Below are 27144 nucleotides of genomic sequence, written 5' to 3'. Positions count from 1 at the left end.
AGGTCTGAATAGTTAACTGAAGGGTTCCCATAGCAGCACGCCTTAACTAGGGCTTAAGGGTAAAAGTTTAAGTTTGCGGGGAGGGGGAGGGAGACACTGAAAAATGAAAGATCCACTAATGAATTAAAGAGGGCTTCCTGAGAGGAGTAATAGCAGCCTTTATTGATTCTTTTTCTAATTGCAAACCCTGCTGTGCAGTGGGTGACGGCTATTTCAGCGTATGTTCTCGCAGGAATCAACCTGAAGCTACGAATCCACACAACACCAAATTTCATTTGATCTTCGTGTAACAACTTGTCTGCAGTCTCTTCCTAGAGCTGAGCAGACCCGCAAACACTTTCTCATCAGATGAGAGATATATATCACACAATCTGTCTTTTCTTTAAGATATAGCCATTACAATGCCACCAAAGGATTAAAAGCAGTTTTATGGATCTCGTTACCATTTACATTTAGTAAGAATACACTCGCTTCCACCTCTCCCCACTGTCCAAACATGAGGACGTTGGAAGGGGGGGGCGCAGAGTGAGATTTGCATGATTAGTTCTGGGACAAACAGAAGAGGAATACTGCTCGACAATTTAACCCATGTGCTGCTGAGAGGCATGCGAGCCATTGCAAAGTGTAGCAGGCCTCTCCAGAAGCAGCAAGGGCTTATCAACAGGGGCGGCCAACTCCAGTCCTCAAGGGCCACCAACAGGTCAGGTTGGCCTACAATTTGGATAATTCATATACACCTGTCACGTCCTTATCCTCCTAAAAACAATTAAAAAAGATAAAATAAAAACTCCTAGAAAATGGAATTTGCCCAGTGCCCTTGAAAAGGGTTTATTAAAATAGCAGTTAATGTTCAGGATACTTCATTAATTTGTCATAACAAAATGTTGAGTGGGATATAACCAGGGGTGCTCAAGATCCGTCCTTGAGGGGTAACAGGCCAGGTTTTCAAACATACGTAACCAATGAGCCCAGCTTTAATGATCACTAATGCACATTAGATATGGATTGCTTGGCAAACCGACATCAAGAGCCACGGGTACATATCCCAGTCTAGTCTTTGCGCTATCCACTCGCCATTCATTAAACTCCTACCCCACTAAATGTCATCAATAAATCGCACCATTAAAACAACCCGGGACACACAAAAACAGACACAGTGGGAAAAACAGCCACAGACTAAATGACAGATTGCAGAGCAGTGACTTTGCACATTAGGGCTGAAGAGCAAAAGGGTTCAGGGAATGCTGTGCCCTTCTGCGCCCCCCCCCCCCGCACAGATATATACTTAACCCTTAATCTGCCAGGTCCCTCTGGCAGTAAAGGGTTTACACAAAGACGTTCACATGCCTTTTGCTTCAGCCAATCCTTAAACTAAAAAAAAAAATTTTTTTTTTTTTTACAAAAAGCACATTTTTCCCCCCATCATTCCCCCACGCTTGTAATAAATATTGCAAAAAGCTCACTTCTTTCAAGTCGAAAACACAGTGTCGTAACAGCCAAAAGCGCCAACATAAAAAAAAAAAAAAAAAAGAAGAATTAAAAAAAGTGTCAATGTAAAAATAGCGACTGGGGGGAGCGGAGACGCTCAGTAGCAGCTATCCCATTTAGGCTTCCAGTTGTAAAAATCAGCATGTTTTTCCAGCTCAGTGAGCGGAGTCGTATTCGTAAGGAGTCTCAGCGACGGCCTCGTTCCAGGAATTGGCGTGAGGGAAAAGGTGAAACGTAAAACTATGAAAACAAGGAGGCGTCCGTCAGCTGCGAAACCAAACGCTGATAAACAAGTCTGTTCCCCTTGCGTTAGGCCGCTGTCCTTCAGATGGGGCTTGTGCTGGCCAGAGCCGGGCTGCGTGAATCGCCTCCTTTGTGCCGTATCTGGAAGCACAAACAGGTCGGCTTTACAGGGCAGGCTGGAGGTTGAGGGAGTTGGGGGGTACAAAGCAAAAACAACGTGGGGACGGTTAGGGAGCGTGTGACAGGGAACCCAGGGAAGCGGCCATGTCTCTGCAGCAGCTGCACAGCCTGTGTCTCCCATCTGCGCTCCGGGTCAGGTGTCTGGCAATGGCTGCGGTCCCGTTACTGCCTTCGGTCTTCAGTTTCCGATCGGGAGAAGGCCATGACCACATCCTCAGCACCTGAAGCAGAACAGGAGATGAGGGTAGAGGGGGTGTGAGTGGTAACAACTGCAATGGCTTCTACCCCCTCCGAGATGCCACCATTTACTGCTTAGCAGTACTGAACTGAACACAGACACCCCCCAAATGTTATAACAGTGGAGAAGGTCATAATTAAGCTGCTATTTTTCAATGGCCTGAGCTAAACCGTGCATTAAATAGATGAGCCGATGGCTTTCATTTCAACATGAACACGTTATAATTTAAACCCTTGTAGAATAGAATTGCAAAAGCTTCTTAGGTGTCAGCAAACAGAAAACTGGGGTCCTTCTATATATGGGGTGCTCAACTCCAGTCCTCAAGCCCCCTCAACAGGTCTTCAGAATATTTTAGCTTCAGCACAGGTGACTCCTGTGCTGAAGCTAAAATATCCTGAAAACCTGACCTGTTGAGGGGACTTGACTGGAGTTGAGCACCCCTGTTCTATATTGATGCCCAACTACCCTTTAGTGTAAGGGGCAGATCCATCCAGCGCTGGTACCAGTGAGCGAGCCTGATCTGGCGTTGACTCCGATTCAAGTTGCTGGGAGTTCACGCTGGATCAGGTGCACCAACTCGTACCAGCGATTGATGGTTCTGCCCCATAGGCTGCGCTTATAGTGACGGTGACACCGCAGCAAAACAAATGTATTGCCGCTGTCGCGTGTGCTTATAGTAAGCGCGACGCGACGGAGCGACCGCTTGGTCACGATCGCTGGAAGTCACGTCAATTTGATTTTTCCAGTGACTGCAGCCTGACGTCACCATCGCTGGCACTATAAGCGCAGCCTCAGACTAGAGGGTAGTTGGGTATGGGAGGACGCTAGTCTTCTGTTTTTCGACACCTAAAAAGGTTATGTCACTGGATTTCTAATTGGCAAGAACAGAATGAAGGGGAATCTTTGCTATAGGATAATTTACATCTTTAACATATACACTTCGCTTGGCAAAGCGTTGCAGGCAATGAAAGGGTGTTAGGCTAACTCTCCATGTAAAAATAAAATCCTTCATCGAGCTACAAGTGCAGGAGTTGGACCACTTGGCTTTGTGCCGACAACACAATATCAGGTAGGAACTGAACAGAACTTGGATGGATTAGTGATTAAAATATAACCCTCTATAATACTTCCATTATCACAGGGTGTATATATGTTGATACATTTACAGTATGGATACATGTACAACGCACCAACAGCAGGTTTAGAACTGCAACCAATAGGAGCAGGGTCAATGCAATGGAAACAGCGAGCAATCAAACCCACACAAAACCCCAAAATGACTGTTACCCACGCATCATATATACTGGCGGACTGCTGTAAAGAAAGGACTTTACTTGCTCATTTTATGCATTTACAACAAACCAACTTCGTCACGGTTTAGTATTATAAAAAATATATATATATATAGTGAAATGCATTTCGTCTTCCAGAAAAAAAAATTCCTGGTATATTGCATGTTTTATATTGTTTTATATTAATACGGGTGTTCTCATTCAGTCTCACGGGTAACGCTGTGCTAAAGGAATCTCACTGTGACAGAATAGTAGTGTAGCCGCAGTGGTGGAGTTTATACAAAGTGTTTCCAACTATTGTTATGCTTTGTTCTGGTGGTACTGCGCTCTACAAATAAAAGGCGACGATAACAATACTAGTAAGCACCCTAAACCAGGGGTACTCAACTCCAGTACTCAAGCCCCCCCACCCCCCCCAAAAGGTCAGGTTCTCAGGATACCCCACCTTCAGCACAGGTGGCACAATCAGTCGATTGAGCCACCTGTGCTGAAGCAGGGACATCCTGAAAACCTGACCTGTTGGGGGGGGGGTGAGCTTGAGGATTGGAGTGGAGCATCCCTGCCCTACAACCAGGATGGTGCTCCATACTGCTGTGCTTGAGAAGCGTCAGTTTCTGTGGAGAGAGGCTAAAAGAAAGCACATCACAATTCTCCCAGCAACAGGTATTTATAGGATTAGCTTGCAGCACAACTAAAACTAGGTCATGGGTAGATATTGGAACGATAACAGGGATGGTATAGATAAGGCCTGCATAACGCCAGTCCTCGAGGGCCGCAAACAGGCCAGGTTTTCAGGATATCCCTACTTCAGCACAGCTGGCTCAATAGGTGGCTCAGTCATACGGATACATGATATCCTGAAAACCTGGCCTGTTTGCGGCCCCCGAAGGCTGGAGTTGTGCAGGCAGGTATAGATACGCTGTGTTCTGTTAGTGTGGTCAGCAACACATTCCAAACACAGCAAAGCTTTGCCTGTCACAAAGCAGTAAGCGCACCAGTGACCAGTGGGTGGGACAGGGATGTGTGTTCATTTACTATTGTGGTACAGAACTTAAAGCTGCAGCCCAAGCAATATTATAACGGGATGGGTTTTTCTCTAAATAAATCTGTTCTGTACTATGAGAAAATACTTGTAGCACTTTTTTGTTTACATTTTTTTTAACAACTCTGAATTACATTTTTAATGTATTATAATGTAATACATTTGTTTCTATAGCAACCAGTTACCAAGTCACATCCCCTTCTGAACCAGGCTTTGGCACACCCATTTTTGAGCTTTGCCCTCTATATACCAGTGCACTGCTTGGTCACGTGATCTTCAGACAGATCTTTGGTCCTCTACTGCTGCACTGACAGCCATTTAGTGAACCCCTGAGCCAAATCTTCGACGATCGGCAACTTATCATTGTGTGGATTGTATTGAGGCAAATATTAAAAGGGAAAATTATAAAATAAAAAACACAGCAGCGTGGACTGATCAATGGCCAATATGGAGACTACAGTTAACACTATTGTTAACAACAAAAAACAAAAATGCCAAAAGCTACTTCCAATGTGACAAAAATACACAGTGCAATACCTATATATCTCTTGTAAAAAGGGCCGTTTAGCTGAACCCTTTGGCAAAAGCGTCTTAAGCCTGCTGCCACTTACAAGGCATGACCGAAAGCAGGTCCTAACACTCACCTGGGTTAAAATGTAAAATTCTTATTTAATATATATATATATATATATATATATATATATATATATATATATACATACACACACACACACACACACACACACACACACACACACACACACACACACACACACACAGTGGTCGACAAATCACCAAAAAATCTACTCGCCACCTAGTACCACACGTGTGCTGCTTGGGCCAATAGGAGCTCGCCACGATGTTAAATGCACTCGCCCGGGGCGTGCAAATGTATAGGTTTGTCAAACTATATAGTGTATATTATGAGAAAAAAAAGGGTTAACAATAGTGTTATACACAGATTCCCAACAAGCTCTGAGAAACACTAACCATTACCACATATATATATACACATATACACATACATACAGTGTTCGACAAACCTATACATTTGCACGCCCCGGGCGAGTGGATTTAACATCGTGGCGAGCTCCAATTGGCCCAAGCAGCACGTGTGTGGTACTAGGTGGCGAGTAGATTTTTTTGTTCGGCGAGTAGATTTTTTGGTGATTTGTCGACCACTGTATATATATATATTATGTGGTAATGTGGTAATGGTTTTATGTGGTAATGGTTAGTGTTTCTCAGAGCTTGTTGGGAATCCGTGTATAACACTATTGTTAACCCTTTTTTTCTCATAATATACAATACCGTTCAATCCTACATTAGACATAGCCTCTCAGCTCCCCCCCCCCCCCTTGGGGATCAGTGGAAAAGGGATGCACAGCTCCGTGTGGAACACCGTTTTACAACCTGAAGGCCCAGGAGGCATCAGGAGGCTCTGAAAAGAGAATAAATAACCCAGCCTGCACTGTGGCTCTGTATTATGAGCTGTGTGCAGGGAGAGGCACAAACCAACAGGGGAACACGGTCCCCGTCACCAGCGGAGCGAGGAGACCGCTCTGCTGTTGCTATGGAGACAGACTGGCTTAGCTGCGAGGGCAGGAAAAGCTGCAGGTTAGCGTTTGGATGTATAATGAGGATTGCAGATCACACAGCAACCTAGGCACAGGCATCTTTCCTCCCCCAACAAAAGCCATTAAAGCAGCAGCCCCAACTAGGATCGATGTGGACTACGGGTAGTGACTTTTTAAAAAAAAATATTGGTTAAATCAGGGGGTGGCCGACTCCCCGCCCTCAAGAGCTACCGACAGGTCAGGTTTTCAGGATATCCTCTTCGACTGCGCCACCTGTGATGAAGCGGGGGTATCTCGTAAACCTGACCTGTTGGTGGCCATTGAGGACTGGAGTTGGCTACCGCTGGGTTAAATGTACGTAGATGGCAAGTATGTGTGTGTATGTGTGTGTGCGCGTGTATGTGTGCGCGCATGCGTGTATGTGTGCATGCATGCGCATGTGTGTGCATGTGCGTGCGTGCGTATATATTTTTTTATACAGGATAACAAATAAATTGAAGCTACAAAATGTAATTACCCACATCAACGATGGTTTAAATGTAAAAAAGTTTGTGTTTTTGCAAGATCATCCATACTACATATATACAAACACCATGTCTAATCACTCCTACGTCTTGCACGCCCACACTACTGCCATCATCTGCTTTACTTGCCATAGCCACTGCGTACCCAACAAAACTATTTTCAAGACTTCACTCCTAATCAGAAAGCATTCTGGTACATATAGCAGTGTTTTTCAAGATGTCATGATACGTCGGATTAAAAACGAGAACAGGACCGAGCTGGCGTGGAAGTATGTAGTCAGTCGACACAATGCACTCATCTAGAATCCCATTTCCTTTCTAGCTTATTATAATATTGAGTTTCTCTTATGGTGGACGGGATTCAGGTCCACTTTGCCCATTTCCCAGAGAAAGCTCTAGGACAGGGGTGGGTAAGTCCAGTCCTCAAGGACCACCACCAGGTCAGGTTTTCAGGACATCACTGCTTCAGCACAGGTGGCTCAGTCGAAGACCGATTGAGCCACCTGTGCTGAAGCAGGGATATCCTGAAAACCTGACCTGTTTGTATCCCCCTCCTCCCCCCTCTGCTCTAGCAGCAGTCTGGACCATATACACTTATGTTGATATTTAATGTGCCGCTGTGCAACATAATTGTATACCTGGCTTCAATTGTTAACTCTTTAGGGTATGGTCTCCTTTTTCATGCTGCTCACAGCATGCACTCCTCTACCGCCGCGATTTACTTCACTATATAGGACACGGTCGCAATTTGTGACAAATAACCAACCATAGTACAGCCGGTATTTCAGCAAACCCATAAAAACAAAAAACTACTAGTATATGAACCCACCCAAAATGTCTTGGACTATGCAGATACCTTCCAATTCTTTGCAGCCTTATTCAATTAAAAAAATAATAATTATTATTATATAATAACAGCCTGTTCATCGACTTGCTATGGATACTGTCCAAGTACTGGGATTGGAGACCAGCAGAATGTCTGTGACTTGGGCACAGAACACAGCTCTCCTCATCTCCAACTTGACATCTTACTTGCTGGCAGCACTGGAGCCGTGATGAAACATTTCTGCTGCAAGCTGCTATGTTTTCGCTCCCTCGCAACCCCCCCCCCCTTCTTCCGAGCAACTAAGAATCTAACACGTGAGGGAGCCCAGTCCTTGCAATTCATGTACTGCTCCCTCCCGGTGAACAGACCCCCGAGACAGTCCTTGCAATTCATGTACTGCTCCCTCCCGGTGAACAGATCACCGAGACAGTCCTTGCAATTCATGTACTGCTCCCTCCCGGTGAACAGACCCCCGAGACAGTCCTTGCAATTCATGTACTGCTCCCTCCTGGTGAACAGACCCCCGAGACAGTCCTTGCAATTCATGTACTGCTCCCTCCTGGTGAACAGACCCCCGAGACAGTCCTTGCAATTCATGTACTGCTCCCTCCCGGTGAACAGATCCCCGAGACAGTCCTTGCAATTCATGTACTGCTCCCTCCTGGTGAACAGACCCCCGAGACAGTCCTTGCAATTCATGTACTGCTCCCTCCCGGTGAACAGATCCCCGAGACAGTCCTTGCAATTCATGTACTGCTCCCTCGCGGTGAACAGATCCCTGAGACAGTCCTTGCAATTCATGTACTGCTCCCTCCCGGTGAACAGATCCCTGAGACAGTCCTTGCAATTCATGTACTGCTCCCTCCCGGTGAACAGATCCCTGAGACAGTCCTTGCAATTCATGTACTGCTCCCTCCCGGTGAACAGATCCCGAGACAGTCCTTGCAATTCATGTACTGCTCCCTCCCGGTGAACAGACCCCCGAGACAGTCCTTGCAATTCATGTACTGCTCCCTCGCGGTGAACAGATCCCTGAGACAGTCCTTGCAATTCATGTACTGCTCCCTCCCGGTGAACAGATCACCGAGACAGTCCTTGCAATTCATGTACTGCTCCCTCCCGGTGAACAGACCCCCGAGACAGTCCTTGCAATTCATGTACTGCTCCCTCCCGGTGAACAGATCACCGAGACAGTCCTTGCAATTCATGTACTGCTCCCTCCCGGTGAACAGATCCCTGAGACAGTCCTTGCAATTCATGTACTGCTCCCTCCCGGTGAACAGATCCCTGAGACAGTCCTTGCAATTCATGTACTGCTCCCTCCCGGTGAACAGATCCCTGAGACAGTCCTTGCAATTCATGTACTGCTCCCTCCCGGTGAACAGATCACCGAGACAGTCCTTGCAATTCATGTACTGCTCCCTCCTGGTGAACAGATCCCCGAGACAGTCCTTGCAATTCATGTACTGCTCCCTCCCGGTGAACAGATCACCGAGACAGTCCTTGCAATTCATGTACTGCTCCCTCCTGGTGAACAGATCCCCGAGACAGTCCTTGCAATTCATGTACTGCTCCCTCCCGGTGAACAGATCCCCGAGACAGTCCTTGCAATTCATGTACTGCTCCCTCCCGGTGAACAGACCCCCGAGACAGTCCTTGCAATTCATGTACTGCTCCCTCGCGGTGAACAGATCCCTGAGACAGTCCTTGCAATTCATGTACTGCTCCCTCCCGGTGAACAGATCACCGAGACAGTCCTTGCAATTCATGTACTGCTCCCTCCCGGTGAACAGACCCCCGAGACAGTCCTTGCAATTCATGTACTGCTCCCTCCCGGTGAACAGATCACCGAGACAGTCCTTGCAATTCATGTACTGCTCCCTCCCGGTGAACAGATCCCTGAGACAGTCCTTGCAATTCATGTACTGCTCCCTCCCGGTGAACAGATCCCTGAGACAGTCCTTGCAATTCATGTACTGCTCCCTCCCGGTGAACAGATCCCTGAGACAGTCCTTGCAATTCATGTACTGCTCCCTCCCGGTGAACAGATCACCGAGACAGTCCTTGCAATTCATGTACTGCTCCCTCCTGGTGAACAGATCCCCGAGACAGTCCTTGCAATTCATGTACTGCTCCCTCCCGGTGAACAGATCACCGAGACAGTCCTTGCAATTCATGTACTGCTCCCTCGCGGTGAACAGATCCCTGAGACAGTCCTTGCAATTCATGTACTGCTCCCTCCCGGTGAACAGATCCCTGAGACAGTCCTTGCAATTCATGTACTGCTCCCTCGCGGTGAACAGATCCCTGAGACAGTCCTTGCAATTCATGTACTGCTCCCTCGCGGTGAACAGATCCCTGAGACAGTCCTTGCAATTCATGTACTGCTCCCTCCCGGTGAACAGATCACCGAGACAGTCCTTGCAATTCATGTACTGCTCCCTCCCGGTGAACAGATCCCTGAGACAGTCCTTGCAATTCATGTACTGCTCCCTCGCGGTGAACAGATCACCGAGACAGTCCTTGCAATTCATGTACTGCTCCCTCCCGGTGAACAGATCACCGAGACAGTCCTTGCAATTCATGTACTGCTCCCTCCCGGTGAACAGACCCCCGAGACAGTCCTTGCAATTCATGTACTGCTCCCTCCCGGTGAACAGACCCCCGAGACAGTCCTTGCAATTCATGTACTGCTCCCTCCCGGTGAACAGATCACCGAGACAGTCCTTGCAATTCATGTACTGCTCCCTCCTGGTGAACAGATCCCTGAGACAGTCCTTGCAATTCATGTACTGCTCCCTCGCGGTGAACAGATCCCTGAGACAGTCCTTGCAATTCATGTACTGCTCCCTCCCGGTGAACAGATCCCTGAGACAGTCCTTGCAATTCATGTACTGCTCCCTCCCGGTGAACAGATCCCTGAGACAGTCCTTGCAATTCATGTACTGCTCCCTCCCAGTGAACAGATCACCGAGACAGTCCTTGCAATTCATGTACTGCTCCCTCCCGGTGAACAGATCCCTGAGACAGTCCTTGCAATTCATGTACTGCTCCCTCGCGGTGAACAGATCCCTGAGACTGTCCTTGCAATTCATGTACTGCTCCCTCCCGGTGAACAGATCCCTGAGACAGTCCTTGCAATTCATGTACTGCTCCCTCCCGGTGAACAGATCACCGAGACAGTCCTTGCAATTCATGTACTGCTCCCTCCTGGTGAACAGATCCCCGAGACAGTCCTTGCAATTCATGTACTGCTCCCTCCCGGTGAACAGATCCCCGAGACAGTCCTTGCAATTCATGTACTGCTCCCTCCCGGTGAACAGATCACCGAGACAGTCCTTGCAATTCATGTACTGCTCCCTCCCGGTGAACAGATCCCCGAGACAGTCCTTGCAATTCATGTACTGCTCCCTCCCGGTGAACAGATCCCTGAGACAGTCCTTGCAATTCATGTACTGCTCCCTCCCGGTGAACAGATCCCTGAGACAGTCCTTGCAATTCATGTACTGCTCCCTCCCGGTGAACAGATCCCCGAGACAGTCCTTGCAATTCATGTACTGCTCCCTCCCGGTGAACAGACCCCCGAGACAGTCCTTGCAATTCATGTACTGCTCCCTCCCGGTGAACAGACCCCCGAGACAGTCCTTGCAATTCATGTACTGCTCCCTCCCGGTGAACAGACCCCCGAGACAGTCCTTGCAATTCATGTACTGCTCCCTCCCGGTGAACAGATCCCCGAGACAGTCCTTGCAATTCATGTACTGCTCCCTCCCGGTGAACAGATCCCGAGACAGTCCTTGCAATTCATGTACTGCTCCCTCCCGGTGAACAGACCCCCGAGACAGTTCTACAACAGCCTAACAAAGGGCACAGCTCCTTACATCTCATTGTCTTATAGAAACAACAAGGTTTGCACAACTTCTGTGAAGGATCTGCACTATCTGGGCCAAAAGGACAACATGTGCATGTTATTTCCCAGAATCCCAAGCTGCAGTAGGAAGCATTGTATACTAAGGCTACGGCCCTGATGCCTGCGAGGCTGGCGGCGCGTGAAGCAGAGTTCCCCGGTCTGCAGAGAGCTGCAGGGGGAAAGATGGGGGGGGGCGTGATGGGGGCACAGCCATGATGTCACCCAGCAGGTTCGCCCTCATTGGCTGAAACACAGGGGGGCGTGGCCTGGCGCTCCATCACCCGTGTCCATCTCAATTTTCGGGCCTGGAAGAAAAACTCGCCACGCGGCGGCCCCATTGAGAGGCGGCTCTTGTCCCTGCAGCGCCCGCCATAGCGAGCACTGCAGCAGCCAGTGAGGACTAAGCCCAAGAGAATGGTGAAAAGCCGGGTGCAGACCTGTCTGAGCCATGTGACTGTGCTCACAAGTGGTATTTTTTTTTTTTTTTTTCAACTTTCATTTTTTATTTGTGGGTATCCAATATACAGAATCTCACCTCCCATTGGCGTATATAATAGACAAGCCACTTTTAACAAATCGACAAATGCATCAGCAATAAACTAACATTAAACAGAGAATCAAGACAAGACGTACTAGACTCACCGGACTGGGGGAGGGACACAGAGGGGAGGGGGTGGGGGAGTGATCCTGCGAACTTCTGGAGGTGAAACTGCCCGTGCCAGGGCGACGGCAACTCATCTTAGTTAAATCTATCTCTTAGCGAACCTGACGGGGGGGCCTATCTATTAAATTCCTATGTCTTTGTCATGTCAGTCACCTCCAAGGAGAACGCATTTGTTATTATTAGTGCAGAATTGTAGCGGCGTCCACCCCTGAGATGATATCGGTTTGGGCTAACCACGGGTCCCAGACTTTTAGAAATTTAGTGCCAGAGTCGTTGACCCAACTCGTCAACTGTTCCATCTGACAAACGTGCCAAATTCGATTCCTAATTTTGGGGATAATTGGGATCTCATTTCGCTTCCATAAAGCCGCGATCTCGCACCGGGTGGCGGTCGCAAAGTGCATGACCAATTTGTGTGTCGTTCTCGACATGTCCTGAGGCCGCCTGCCCACAAGGAACAGCCACTGGTCCAGGGGGATCTCTAACTCGAGGATCCGTTGTAACCAGTCCCTAATAGTTTCCCAAATCGGGACCACTCTCGGACAGGACCAAAGCATATGGATGAGGTCAAGTGGTATTTTTACTTTGCTGAGATACTAATGTAAAATACTATTTTTAGGGACTCTTAGGATTTGTTCTAGTAGCTGTATTGATTCTGGAGAAGAGGACTTCACACTAGAATTTAATTTATAAAGAACTTTCATGTTGGTAAAAGGGATCACACCCAACAACCCATCTTTGAGCCACGAAACCCTCGTCTTCAAGACTGAGTACAAAGGGTGATTTAGATCAATGGTGCTCAAGCCCCTCCAACAGGTCATGTTTTCAGGATATCCCAGCTTCAGCAAAGGTGGCTCAATCAGAGGTTCAGTCGATGACTAAGCCTCTGATTGAGTCACCTGTGCTGAAGCAGGTATATCCTGAAAACATGACGTCTTTGGGGGAGAGGGGTTGAGGACTGGAGTTAAGCACCACTGATCTAGAGAGATGTTCTGACAGCTAAGCAGCAGAACAGACTTCGAATATTCATGACAACGGAATAAGCCAACCAGGATGTCCCAAGCCCGAGCTGAGAGATCCCACAGGAGGCACCAATTGGGGTGAAAGGAATCCATTCTGGCCGGTTAATTGTGAAGTCCCAATACACAACCTCTGAAGCAAAATGTCACATGAACACACACAAAAAAAAAAAAAAGATGACAAGGACCAAAGCCATACACATTGTAACTTGTACGCAAGGCCTCCCTTCACACTAGCAGGACAGGGATATGGGCAACGCCAAGAAGTCTGCATGAATAGAAGAATTGGAGGCTGATAGCAAGTGCCTACCCCATAACATTCTCTGCACCCATCTAAAAGGCATCTCCAAATGCCAATCCGAAGGTAGATTTTACATGGGAAGTGACGCAGTGAAAGGTTTTAGTAGAAAATAAAATAAAAAAGAGGGCTAACACATTAAAACCAATATTACAAGAACCAGTAAATTCCCTATAGCTTCAACAATTCATACAGATAGTTGTGTCAGTGCAAATAGATAAGCAATAGCTCCAAAGTAACAATGAAAAAATACATGAAGCTGAAGAGCTGACAGCTGACCTGAAAAACAGGGAAAACAGGGTTGTTAAAGGGAACTGCAGAGACATCTGGTGGCCATTGCAGTGAATTGCATCAGTGTCTGAAGCAGATGTAATGTTTAATACGTTAAACACACACACACACACACACACACACACACACACACACACACACACACACACCACACCACACACACCACACACACCACACACACCACACACACCACACACACCACACACACCACACACACACACACACACACACACACACACGGTTTAAGTTCAGTGTTGACAAACATTTCCAGAGCAAACAAATAAGTCTTATTGTAAGGCGTCAATCACCTTGGTAGAACCCAAAACTGCAACCTTAGGGCTGCGGCTAGGGAGGGAGGCCAAATGAAAATGACTGCTCTAGTCAAGCAGCTGAGTGCCGTGCGCTCACATGCAGCTTGAACACAGCAATTTACTTTAATTGTTGTGATGGCGCGCTCGCAAGCTCTCAGCCTGGACGAGGCTCCTGCTTGAGAGCGGTGACGTCCCCAACTCTCCCAGCACGAGCGCTCGGCTGTCCTGCATAGATTTTTTGTTGTTGCTGAAGGTCATGTGACCCTTCAGCGCGCCTGGAAATTAATTTCATCTGTCTCGCCAAGCACCCGAGAGTGTACGAGCACGCGCGATCGTGGCCGGACACTGACATTCATTGAACTCAACGCACTAAGCGCGCTCAGCGGCAGCGCGGACGCAGCTCAAGGCTGCGCTTATAGTCCTGGCTACAGCGACGGCGTGCAGCCGCAAAACAACTCTATGTAGTCCGTAGCAACCGCCCATAGTGGGCGGGACGGCGACGTGTGACGTCACACGTCCAAAATCGCTGTAGTCAAAAGAATTTGATATTTACAGAGACAGCCGCACCACGTGACTGGCAGTAGCCAATCACACAGTCCCTGCCGCCAGCAACATCGCACACCAGAGTGCAACTTTCGCTACAGAGGCGGTGACGTGTGATGTCACGGGTCGCTGTAGCCAGTACGATAAGCGTAACCTAAGGTTTCACTGCTACACACTGCACTGATTGCTATATATAGTAGCACCCTCGGTCAGCAGTGGGCAACTCCAGTCCTCAAGGGCCACCAACAGGTCAGGTTTTCAGGATATCCCTGCTTCAGCACAGGAGGCTCAGTCATTGGCTAGTCACCCTTTTCTTCCTACTATGGAAGCTGCATTGAGAGATTTCTAACGGCGTTTACTTACCCTGATCGATAGAGTGCTGGGGCAGCTGGCTGAGCTGGCTGTTTACCACCCCAGCATACGAGCGCAGGAAGGCCTCCTCACTGGGGGTGAGCTGTGAGAAGAAAGGCAGTTACTAAAGGCTCAGAAAATGGGATAGGTGGCAACTAGGGAGGGCAGCAGAGAGCACTGGGTGGGTAGCCAGCCTGTCTAGCCTGAACATGCTGGGTGGTCTTAATCATTGGGCCTGATCTCATCCTGACTCCTATGGTCAGCCTCATACCTACAAATATCCCCCAATGGGAGAAAGGGACATGGCTGATAAAAAGCAGCATTAATAGTAGTCGCAGTACCACAGTAATAATACTAGCAATAGTAAGAATTCTGTATTCTGACTGCGTTATGGCCTTTTCTTACATAGCCCAACTAGTCTTCTTCCAGTATACACTGCAATTAGCCAAGTACAGCAATATAAGCAGAATGAATCGTTATCCAAAAACCTTTCAGTATAAATTGAATTCACCTTATGATAGCCCCGGGCAAATTATCAGAAGTCGCCATTGTTACAGCTTTAAAATATATCATCTAAAAATAATACGTCAAACACCCTGCCACTGAGCGCCTTAACACCTATATTTGCTCATTGCTGTGTGTCTTCTGTCTGTAGAATGTCCTGGGTGATTCTCAAGAGAGTTTAAAGCAGCATTATTCCCATGCAAGCATTCATTGTTCCCTCATAAATCAACACTGCATGTCAAAGTGATCTTCGTTTGCAAAGGTACGAATAAATGAACTCGCCCTACCTCCCCAGAATACTCTGTGAAATCGAACATGGCTGCCAGGGTACATTAAAATGGCCCTGTTGGAACGCACAGACCATCCATCAGGATAAGCAGGTCTACCAACTACTAGGACCACCACTTTAGTGTAATGCAAGGGTAGCCAACTCCAGCAGGTCAGGTTTTCAAGATATCCCTGCTTCAGCACAGGTGGCTCAGTTGTTGACGTGTGCTGAAGCGGGAATATCCTGAAATCCTGACCTGCTGGTGGCCCTGGAGGACAGGAGCCGGCTACCCCAGATCTAAGGGTTGGTAGAAGAGCTACAGAGAGACAGACTTGCTCAAGGTGCCACAGAGGCTGCCATGTCTCCAGAACACATATGGGACTAGCGTGACTCACAGGCTGTAGCTTTTAGCCTGTCTGATCTACATAACAGCATCTTCTGAGCAATGTAGAAGACGTAAACCTATTATCTGCTTCCCCCCCCCCAACAATATTTATCTTTTGATTGAATTTTGTGATGTTTTCGCAGTAGGTTTGTAAGGGTCGATAGAGCAGTCCTACTTGTACCATTGCACCTCTATAAGGTATTTTTAACAAGCGCTATAAACATTGCTCGTATTATATTTGTCTGGACACCATCTTTTCCTCCCATTTTTTCCGCCAGAACCTACTGCCCCAAGAACACATACTACTCCATTGTCCATTCTCTCCCTCTCGTGCCATCTGACTCACAGGCTCCCCTCCCATCACACAACACAAAGACTACTCACGTTGGAACCCATCTTCCGTAGCATGAGCAGGACTCGCACCTTCTGTTGAACGTACATCTCTTCCGGACTCTTCCCGGGGGCTCCCTCGCGGTTCATGCCCCCTGCCCCTGCTCTCTGCAAGAACCGGGTATAAAAACAGGAGTCATGAGGGGGTCTATGAGGATACAAACAGTCACACACCCACCTGGCAAGAACAAGGAGACCAAGAAGTAATTCAAGGAGCCGTTTGTTTTACACCCAGAGAACCACTACTTTTATTAAGCCCATTCCATGACTGAAGGAGAAACCCGACTCAAATGGGATTAAATAAGGAAATCATATGGAAAAGTTAAGTGAAAGACTACTTCATAAAGCCTTCCAGTGCCAAGACAAGCTCCCAGATGCACCAACTTTCGCTATGCACTACATTTAACTGCTTTACAGCAGAACTGTATCCAAGCATCATAACTTAAAGACCTCAGCAAGGGCTACTTGGGCTCAATCTACTTAGTCCTGCTGGCAACTGAAGGGCTATCAACACAGCATGGGGCCTGCTCTGGCAGAGAAAGGGTGAAAAAGTACAATAAAACAGAAACCGCATCTAATTTCTCTCTCTCACTAGAGACCAAATTAAATTCAGATTCTAGGCAATAAGACGTACTATATTTCCCGCATATCACAGGTAAGGAAATGCTGCCCGTTGCTCTGCGACTTTAATAGAAAGCCGAGCAGAGAACATTTCCTTATAAAACATTAACAAGCCATTTTAATTGCAGACACTCCACAAAGGAATGGGGAGAAAAGCCAGCCGTGTGACATTCTGTTCAGGCTTAATGAGGAGAGAAATAGATTGACTTAATTATACGGTTTGATTAGCACATTTGATGGACCTCGGACGTCAATGACTTGTTCGTGTGTTCGGATCTCATTTACTAACCTGTTGCGGAAAGACCCTGGATATTCAGCCGGTGGGACGAGACAGATGTACCCTGTAACACAAGTACATTAACATTTAATCCCGGTCATTGAATAAAGTATTAAGTATTGTTTGGACATGCATAAAATTGCATTGCGGTACACTTGCCGACACTCCAGGTCATACTTGAAAACAAGGTAGTGATGTATTTTTTCCTAGTAAAATAGCTTATAAATAATATTAACCTGTGGCTTTTGTACTTGGAAAGGAATAAGAAAGACACTGCCGGTCAGAATAAAGACAGTTGAACAGTAGGTTTAGTCACACATGTTGGTGTGGGCCCAAGCCAGAAATCAGCGATTAGTGGGGGTGTTAAAAGATATGAACTGAAGGACTGAGTGAAGAGTAAACGAGCCTAAAAGGGACACATTAAACACAGGATGAAGAGGGACACCATGGGTCATTGTCATTTTATACTGGTTACTCCACCAGGTTACAATCCAGCTATATAAAAGAGACTTCTCCTGTAGAGGAGCCGGATGCATCTCAACTGTTTTAGTATACCATTTTCTTAGTAATACCCCAAATCCATAACTGGACACACCTATATTGTGCTGCTCAATAAAAAAAAAAAAACAAATGGAAATCAAAACTAACATTTTCTATCCCTGCATGACAGAACACGTGGATATTAATAGGCTGCCCAAATAATCTTCCAGGTACTGTGGTTGCAGCTTCTCTTCATGTTGCGCAAAAAGTTTTCTGATTGCATCCTCCCACCTTACTTTTGGTCGTCGTCTTGGTCTTTTAATCTCTTTTGCAACCCAGTCAAGTACCATCTTTCTCCAAACTCTGGTCATTTCTTCTTGTGACACGTCCGCCCCACTGCCATTTGACTTTTGTTTGGTTTCAAACACATTAATTATTTTTCCTGTCTCTTTGGGTAATACCCATCATACATCTCTCCATACGGCTTTGCATTGTCAAAAGCTTCTACATTACCTTCGCATTTAGGGTCCATGTTTCCTATTCGTACATGATCAGAAGCAGAATACATTGGTCACATTTATTCCTCTTGATGCACAGTAGAAGGATCCCTTAAAATATTGTGTTTCTTCCAAAAGGCACACCATTTCATCTTCAGATTGATTTAATTCAAAAGATTCCCACCCATAGTTAGTTGGTGGCCAAGGTAGACAATCTTTGATGACCTCTAATACTATTCCATTTATTTCGATCTTTGCAGAATTCACACATTTGTTGATCACTTTGGTCTTGCCAAATTTTATATGGAGGCCCACTTTCCTACTTGCTTGGACGAGTTCTCCGATTTGTTGCTGAAGGTCATCTGGACTAGTGGCAAAAATAATAATGTCCACCGTTAACTTTTACTCCTTTTTCCTCCCAATGCAAGAAGGTCTTGGACAATTCTTCAAATGTTGCTGGGAAAAGCTTTGCTGACATGGTGTCTCCCAGTCACACTCCCTTAATGATCCTTATCTTGATTGTATCTTGACGTAATCTAAGGGTCGAAGTGGCATTCTCGGAAATGTTCTTTGTAATTTCATTATATGCTTCTACAACAGTCTTCTTAATGCATCTAGGACTGCTGAGGCGCAGACAGAATCAAATGCTTTTTGGTAATCTACGAATCCCAAGCTGTGAGGTCGATCGTGTTCCTTACTTCAGAAAATCCGTTATTGTACTCTGGCTGTGGTCGATTGTTTCGTATCCATGGCAAAATCCTGCATGTTCTCTAGGCTGGGTGAAGTCCAGAGTTTGTTGCAGCCGATCAGGAAGTAGCTTTGTAAAAATCTTCTAAGTGATTGGAAGTAGACTGATCCGTTTGCAGTTCTTATGGTCTTATATGTCTCCTTTGCTATGAATAACGATAACTATGACTTTGCTCTGGAAATTTCCTGTTCAAGCAACATGTAAGGAGTGTGTAAAGGATTTTCTCTACTTCTTCCCCAGCTTCTATCAAGATTTAAGTTGTAATGCCATCTTCCCCAGGGGCCTTCCCAGGCGCATAGTACCTCATTGGTGGTTTCTTCTCGCTGGCTTATGCCCCATGTTATCTGCGTTCTCGTACAATTTAATGTATAAGTCTATTTATGGTAAGTGTACGGTCTTTTATGGTTGATCCATTGTCTTGTTTGAGTACAATGGTTTGCTTCTTCCCAAGTCGCTGTTTCGTCTTAATCTTTTATCTTCAATAGTTTTCCTCTCCCTATCGCAGTTAAATGTGCTTATATCGTCATGTATATATTTGCAGATTGTCTTACACAGCTCTGCATATGACATTGTTATTCTTGCGTCTTGGGATTGTTTCATTTCTTGTCTCAGTAATTGCTTCCCCCCCCCACCCGATATTTTCTTATCTTGTTTTTTGTTAGCGATTCCTCCAGTTTTTTCTGTGCTTCCGATTAAAATCTTGATACGTAATTATTTAAGTCCCCCCATGCATGTCAAGCAAGCAAGCTGAAGTGGTTTTTCAGTTGTAGTTGAAATTCTCTGCTTTGAGGTTATTGATGATGATTGTGTCTTTTTAATCAGTTTTCTTCTTTCCAAGCAGATGTAATTTGCAGCGAACAAATCGCTAAATCTGAATAGGGGATCACTCCTCCTGTCAAAACGGTTAAGGACTGTGCAGTTTTCAATCATATAAAACAGCAGAACTAAGTTCCATAAAAACGGTGCTACAAAAAAATGTGTAACCAGTTGCATAAACAATAGATGTTGATAAGCTTGCTTGTAGAGAAAGATCAAAGCGACAGAGTAACTCAGACACTTGTATACTCTCTGACGAAGCGCTGTGTATAGCGTGAAACGCCTAAGAGTAGTTTTTTTATTCTGTCTGTACCATGCTATCAATTCTTCATTAAACACCTTTTTATTAGTACTACGCTGTAGCCCCGGACATCCATTTTATGCACGGCTGTGCTCCGTTCCTCCTCCTTCACCGGATCACCAATTTTCAATCGTGTTTGTGGTTAGCTAGGATATAGTCACTTTTATTCTTGATTCCATTCCACGTCCATTTTCCATTTGGATTATTATTGACGAATTCATTCATGTTGTAAAAGATTTCACATTCTGCCAATTCTACCAATCTGTCCCCACGCTCATTCCAGTTACCGTAACCATACTTGCCAACTGATGCTTCGTCTTTCTGATGTGCACCAATCTTTGCACCGAAATCTCCCAGAACTACCTCGGTAACAATTTCCTTTGTTGCTAAGTTGGTTGATTTCATGGTAGAAGTTTTCCACTTCGTTGTCTGCGTGACTTGATGTTGGAGCATATAATTGGATCACTTGAAGCCTGTATCTCTGTTAACTGAATGGCGATACTGGCTGCTCTTTCTGATGGATTTTCACACTCGACCATATGGTTTCTTCATCTCTTGTTAACGATGAAGCCTACTCCACTGTACCTCTGAGCTCACAGCCAGACACCCATTATATTACTATTACAAAAAGGCCTTTATCTTTTCTTAACCAAGGCCAACAATATCACATGTAATCTTTAAGAGTTCGTAGGTAGCCAGGTTTAGGTGTGAATGAACGCTTTTGTTTAACCTCCAGAGATTCTTAGCACTCTCTGCCTTCATCTTGAATGATGTCAAGGGCTTTGAGACGGCAGCTTCTGTAGAATGAGGGCCCATTGCTTTTCGGTGTTTTATATTTGGGGGTTGAGGCCTTACTTGCCATTCTGGCCTCATTTGCATGTTGTACCTTTCCCACTTTAGCCAGGTATATTGTTCAAGCGGTCATAGTGGTTAAAGCTAGCAACACAAATGTCACCACACATTTTCTTGAACACACGTTGCCACCTTTCCGACACTGAGGCAGTGAGGTAAGGTGTTAGGATAGAGATATAAATATCCGATGATGTTTCTTAAACTTCAGATATGCCAGCTGTCATTCGTCTAAAAGCAAGAGAAACTCAGTCATCTATTCTCTCCGTTTCTGACTTTATACCAGTAACCCCGAAGACTTCCATGACCTTTTTGGAAACGGTAGAACTTGAAATTCTATCTATCCGTTATCTCTCATGTGTTAGTGGACACCTAGGTTTTCATGGCTGCAATCTTTATTTTGGACATTATAAATGTGGTCACAAATATATGTGCACACAAAGGCGTAATAAGACTATCTTACAAAAGGATGTTCTACATAAAAAAAAAAAAAATATATATGTTTTTTTTTTTTAAATAAGGCGGCATGATATACAAATCCTGAAAAAAACACACCCGCAGAGACCCCAATATTTTGGTAGAGGCTCCTCAGAGATGGCCTTGATAAAGTGTTTCCATACATGTTGATGCCACCTGTTCTCATATTTTTATTCTGATGTTAACGATTTTTGTTGGAGGTCCCCAAAACGGACTTAGAAGATCGAGAGGACATGCTGCTTTTACCATGTGTAGTGCTGTGTAAACTGAGTGAGCAGCTGCTCCTACCATGCTGGATGTCATCCCAAGAACTCTCTCCACTCAGATCCGACAACACCTCTTATATTTATACTCACTCAACCTAATAAGGTGCAAGGAAGTGAAAGGATGTTATACCCCTAATTGCGAGCAGACAGATCGTGGCATTTTGCTTTCCAGTAGTCTATAGGAAGCATCATATACGCATTATTGCCAGGGTATAAGCAATGTGCCTGGCATGTAACACTAAGGGGCACAAACACTGATGCCTATTTCAGAGGGTAGCAGGGTTTGGATGACCACAATTTATATGAAGTTATCTAAAAGTAGAACATATGTGAGCATGTGTAGGAGACCCATGGTTTCCTGCTGGAAGTGATGCTTCAAACCTCACCCTGACCTTCAGCTACAAGCAGCTGGGGACTCTATATGTTTTCTCCCAGCAAAAGACTATGTCGGTTGCAAGAGCCAAAACAGCCAGCTGTCTATTTGTGAATGACAGTCCTGTTGAGATCCAGTCTGTAAAACAAGACTGTACAGCAACTTATTTTGCTGGACTCTTACACTGAATGCCACCTGGGACAGGGGACTGGAGAAAGCTCAGTGCCCAGAACATTTAACCACACAATGTTCAACAGCCAAACCATCAACACTCCAAACTACCTAATTCTGGCCTTACAGAAAGCTGACACGTTGCAGAAATGTGGTTGCTAAAACAGTTTAGAGGGAGATCTTCTGTATCAACCAGCTCATAATGGGATCACGATACCCAGGGCTCAAAAAATAACTACCTGCAACCAGTCCACCGCAGGGGCCAGCACAGGAAAGACTGCCCCTTCGGAAGAACCTCTTCAGAAGAGCTGTCAATAGCCGCATTGCTTGCCAAAGCGGCACCCCAACAACGCCTTGCACAAGTCTTTCAACTCCACATGTCACCCCCACTTTTCCATCCAAGTGTTTCTTTGGAGCCCTGATGACACCTAGACAATGAAGACTATGGGGATCATGTATAGAAGTCTCTAAAACAGGGGCGCGCAAACTTTATTTGCTGCCCCCCCCCTCCCCCCGCCTGCTCCTCTCCGTTCTGAGCGCCCAGGTAAGTTTTAGAGTTGCAGGGGCCTCGCGATGCCCCGGCATTTAATTTAAATGCCTCGGGGAAGAGAGAGTGGGGCCTCTGCAACCGCCCGCCCCCCCCCCCCCCAGACAAATCCAGAGCTCAAGCAGTGTCACCTGTGCTGAAGCAGGGATATCCTTAAAACCTGACCGGTTGGTGGCCCTTGAGGACTGGAGTGGGCCACCCCTGCTCTGGCATGCCAGAATTAGACAACCCCAACCATGTGATGCAAGTAACAGAGATAAATATACTTGATGCAAGGTGAGAAAGCATACAATAGCAAAGCTTCTTATTGCATGTGCATGTAGAGATCAAGTAATGCTACATGTGCCCATGGGTGTTGGAGACGAGAAATATGTCGTTAAAAATGTGTCAGCCGCAGGTACAATCAGATCAGTGGTTTTGAGCAGGAGTCAAAGTTTGGAGGTTAATGGGTGTGAGAGCTTTAGTGACGATATAGGACAGTGATTCCCAACCAGGGTTCTGCGGAGCAGTCCATTGGGTTCGGCCTACGGACGGCCCGCCTGCACTCACTGTGACGGCTTTCCTGGATTTCCCCCCAACCTTTCCCGAGCCCGCTCATGGCTCACCCCCCCCACCCCGCTCTCAGGTCAGGACTGCAGGAGGGCGCTGTAGTAGCGCAGCACTTTCGGTGCCTGCTAGAGCGCGTGCGTGCAGCCCTGACTGCTCTGGTCGCCGCCGCCTCCTCCTGTCCACTGCCGGCAACCGCAGGACAGGATACCAGCCTCTCCTCCCGCCTAAGGTAGGCATGTGGGGGGCCAAATCGCCTGCAGCAGCGCACCCACCGGTAACCAGCAAACCCCCCTGCACGAGTCCATGTTTCCCAGCTGACAGGCGAAAGCGACCGGGGAGAGAAAGACTTCCGCGCCACGCGAGGGCCGGGATCTGAAATCCCCGCCCCCTGCGCTTGCCGTACTCCAGTGACCGTCCATGTGCACACTGGGAGGGGAGATGTGCGGCTGTGATCACACGCAGCGTCAGCGGGGCACCTCACCCACCCTCCCTTCTCCTCACTCATTGGCCCCTTTGTATTCAGGCAGAAACGGGGTAACCATTTGCAGTATGGATAGCAAAGAAAAATACCCTGTTTTTGTATGGGATTTGTTTCTCTTATAGAGCATATTTTGACCCCAGTATTGCACCATAATTTGCAATAAACAGATGTTCAGCATCAAGGACACAAAACAGTCAGAGGGTACAGTAGGGACCAAAAATGAGGATGATGAGGGGGTATTGGGGGAAGATATGTATTGGAGGAGTGGGGGTCTTTTTAAAATGTATTGCAGGGTGGGGTTATATGTATTTATGGGGGTGGGTGAATGAGGAAAAGAGTGAGTGAGACGGAGGGGAGAGAAATACATGGGTAGAGGGTGGGAAATAGAGGGGGCTCGTGAGGTGTGAAATGTTGTGATTTACCGCTGTCGAATCTAATGTGTCAGCCAGATAGGGGCTCCCCGAAATTTTTCTAAATACTTCAAGGGTTTCTCCAAACAAAAAAGGTTGGGAATCGCCGATATAGGGGATGTGAAAGTTACTGTATATACTATTGGTAAAAAGTTTTTTTGCTTTTACAGACATTAGGTGTACATATGTTTAAATAGCAGAAATTGTAGTGTGGGTACAAAGAGGGTCAGTGCACATGTTACAGAAGAGTGATTTATGTAGGGATGCAGTGCTAATAGTGTGTGTGTGTGTGTGTGCGTGTGTGTATACTCTACCTTTTGTATGTGATGGGTGGGTGTGGGTAAAAAAAAAAACCACATATATATACACACACGGGCCCCGGGTATACAGCAGGTTCCGTTCCAGGGGCCCGCCGTATAGTGAAAATCGCCGGAAAGCGGATCCGGCGATTTTGTATGCGCAAATCGGCATTTTTGCAGTTCTGCGCATGCGCGACCTATGGTCTGCGCGCGCAAACTACGGTCTGTGCATGCGCGCCGGGTGCACCCGCCCGTTCTGTGCATGCGTGACTGAGGATCCAAGATGGCGGTCCCATCTCGGTGCCGCCATATCAGCAGATCGCCGAAAAGCGGGGCCCTGATATAGATATATAGATATTGACAGATATACACACACACACACACACACACACACACACATACATATATATATATATATATATATATATATATATATAATTTCTTTTTTTCTACTTTGACTCCTAGTCTTTTTTCTATATTTGATTATTCTGTGGTATATTTAGAGTGCTACTTTTGGAGATTGTCTTAATCTTCTGTGTGATAGAGATAGATATATATATATATATATCTCTATCTCCTGCACTCCAGTGGTGGAGTAGTAATAGCTGATGCTAAAGTCATAAAAATACACAGCATATAATATATATAGCATATAATACCTGAAAGGTAAAGAGACAAAGGCACTCAGCAAATGTATTAAAGTACACAAATACTTGCACAAAAAGTCCAACGTTTCGATCCCGGTGAGAGATCTTTATCAAGGGGGGTGCATAAAGATCTCTCTCCGGGATCGAAACGTTGGACTTTTTGTGCAAGTATTTGTGTACTTTAATAATTTTTTTCATTACTGAACTGCTGAGTGCCTTTGTCTCTTTACCTTTCACGTATTATATGATATACACACACACATATACACACACACACACACACACACCACATACACAAGGTAGTGTGGCTAAGTAGGAAATATTATGTAAGTGTTGCATACTGCAGGGGGCAATATATTTAACGCACCGGTACATAGGGGGTAGTATATTGAATACATTGGTATATAGGGGCAGATGTAACAGTACAAAGGCGACAGTAGATTTGAAATTGTGATATACGGGAAGGAACCAGATTTCACATAGTAGTAGTATGTGGGGGGGGGGGGTGTTCACATTGTAGTATGTGGGGGGGGGGGGGCGCAGTTTCCCAGGGGTATACGGACGGGGGTGCTGCAGTTTCCCCAGTGGTATATAAGGAAGCCGCAGTTGTATATGGGGTGGCTGCAATTTCCGCAGTGGTATACGGGGAGGGGGGCGTGCAATGGTATAAGGAGGGGTGCAGTATGCGCAGTTGTATATGGAGGCCGCCAGTTTCGCACAGTGCCATATGAGGGATGGGGCACACATTTGATGTATTGGTATATAGGGGGCAGTAGATTTAATGTATATTGGTATTGTAGGGGATATATAGGAAAATAGGGATAAGCAGGAGGTTGTCAGGAGAATATATATATATCAGTATTGCCGACCTGAGGAAGAGAGGAGAACTCTCTATAGCTTGTCCTATGACATCAATTGCTAGTCCAAATAAAAAAATAAAAAAGGTATCACCTAATACCGAAGAGCGTGAGTGTGTGTGTGTGTGTGTGTGTGTGTGTGTGTGTGTGTGTGTGTGTTAGCAATGGAGGCATGTACACAGTATATATGAGAAAATAAGATAAGCAGGATGTTTAGGTCTAAAAATATAGTGATAAGCAGGTGGGTTAGTCACTGTGTGTGTATATATCCGGGATAATATATATATATGGCTGTATATACGAGGCACTGCGGTTATATATGAGGCGATGTGGAGGTGTGATTGTGGTTCTATAGGAGGCATGGGGTGTAACCCGCCGGTATAGGGGGAGGCCGGCTCCCCGGGCCGGGCACACTCCTCCATACTGAGAAGCACAAACAAAGGGGCAGCAGCAGCAGCAGCAGTCCCGGGCCGGAAGCCGGACCCCCGGGGAGGGAGGGGTGGGGGGAGAGAGGCCGGAGCCCGGGGGGGGGGGGAGAGAGGCCGGAAGCCGGACCCCCGGTGGGGAGCACGAACCCTCACCTGGCTGTGCAGCCGCAGCGCGCTCCCAGGCCGCCTGTATCCGGCTCCTCTCCCGGTCCCGGTGTCGGGAGGCTCCGGCCTGTCTGCAGCGGGGATCAGGCTGTGCCTGGGAGTCACCGGCCGGGGAGGGGGGAGGCGGGGCCTGGTCCGGGAGGGGGCGGGGCCTGGTCCGGGAGGGGGCGGGGCCTGGTCCGGGAGGGGGCGGGGCCTGGTGGAGGAGCCGGGATACAGTGTAATAACCTCATAGGATGTGACATTCCTGAGCATCGCTCATAGCAAGCACAGCACTGTGCCCACTGCCATTATTCTGTGTCTCTGCCATTATTCTGTGTCTCTGCCATTATTCTGTGTCTCTGCCATTATTCGGTGTCTCTGCCATTATTCGGTGTCTCTGCCATTATTCGGTGTCTCTGCCATTATTCGGTGTCTCTGCCATTATTCTGTGTCTCTGCCATTATTCGGTGTCTCTGCCATTATTCTGTGTCTCTGCCATTATTCTGTGTCACTGCCATTATTCTGTGTCACTGCCATTATTCTGTGTCACTGCCATTAT

The 27144-nt window shown here is 46.6% G+C and overlaps 1 protein-coding gene across 1 annotated transcript; it reads right to left on the bottom strand.

Moving 5' to 3' along the window:
* Positions 1 to 411: 411 nt before the first annotated feature.
* Positions 412 to 26745, bottom strand: CTNNBIP1 (catenin beta interacting protein 1). The gene is made up of 5 exons (XM_075603569.1): positions 26592 to 26745; positions 17255 to 17306; positions 16339 to 16452; positions 14810 to 14900; positions 412 to 2132 (listed from the first exon to the last, which is right to left on the bottom strand). Exons 3-5 carry the CDS (start codon positions 16432 to 16434, stop codon positions 2074 to 2076), a joined length of 246 nt encoding a protein of 81 aa, XP_075459684.1. The 5' UTR covers positions 16435 to 16452; positions 17255 to 17306; positions 26592 to 26745; the 3' UTR covers positions 412 to 2073.
* Between the last annotated feature and the right edge of the window lie 399 nt (positions 26746 to 27144).

This window comes from Ascaphus truei, chromosome 6, assembly GCF_040206685.1.
Source record: "Ascaphus truei isolate aAscTru1 chromosome 6, aAscTru1.hap1, whole genome shotgun sequence".
Classification (NCBI taxonomy): Eukaryota; Metazoa; Chordata; class Amphibia; order Anura; family Ascaphidae; genus Ascaphus; species Ascaphus truei.
The sequence above is the reverse complement of the archived record's forward strand: the minus strand, read 5'-3'. Positions and strand labels throughout refer to the sequence as shown.

What these genes read in the sequence shown, in the direction of transcription:
- CTNNBIP1 (XM_075603569.1), bottom strand. Translation starts at nt 16,434, where the DNA reads ATGAACCGCGAGGGAGCCCCCGGGAAGAGTCCGGAAGAGATGTACGTT. An exon ending in TACGGAAGATGGGTTCCAAC is followed by an intron (nt 14,901 to 16,338) that starts GTGAGTAGTCTT and finishes TTCTTCTCACAG; the next exon opens with CTCACCCCCAGTGAGGAGGC. An exon ending in CCAGCACTCTATCGATCAGG is followed by an intron (nt 2,133 to 14,809) that starts GTAAGTAAACGC and finishes GTTCTGCTTCAG; the next exon opens with GTGCTGAGGATGTGGTCATG.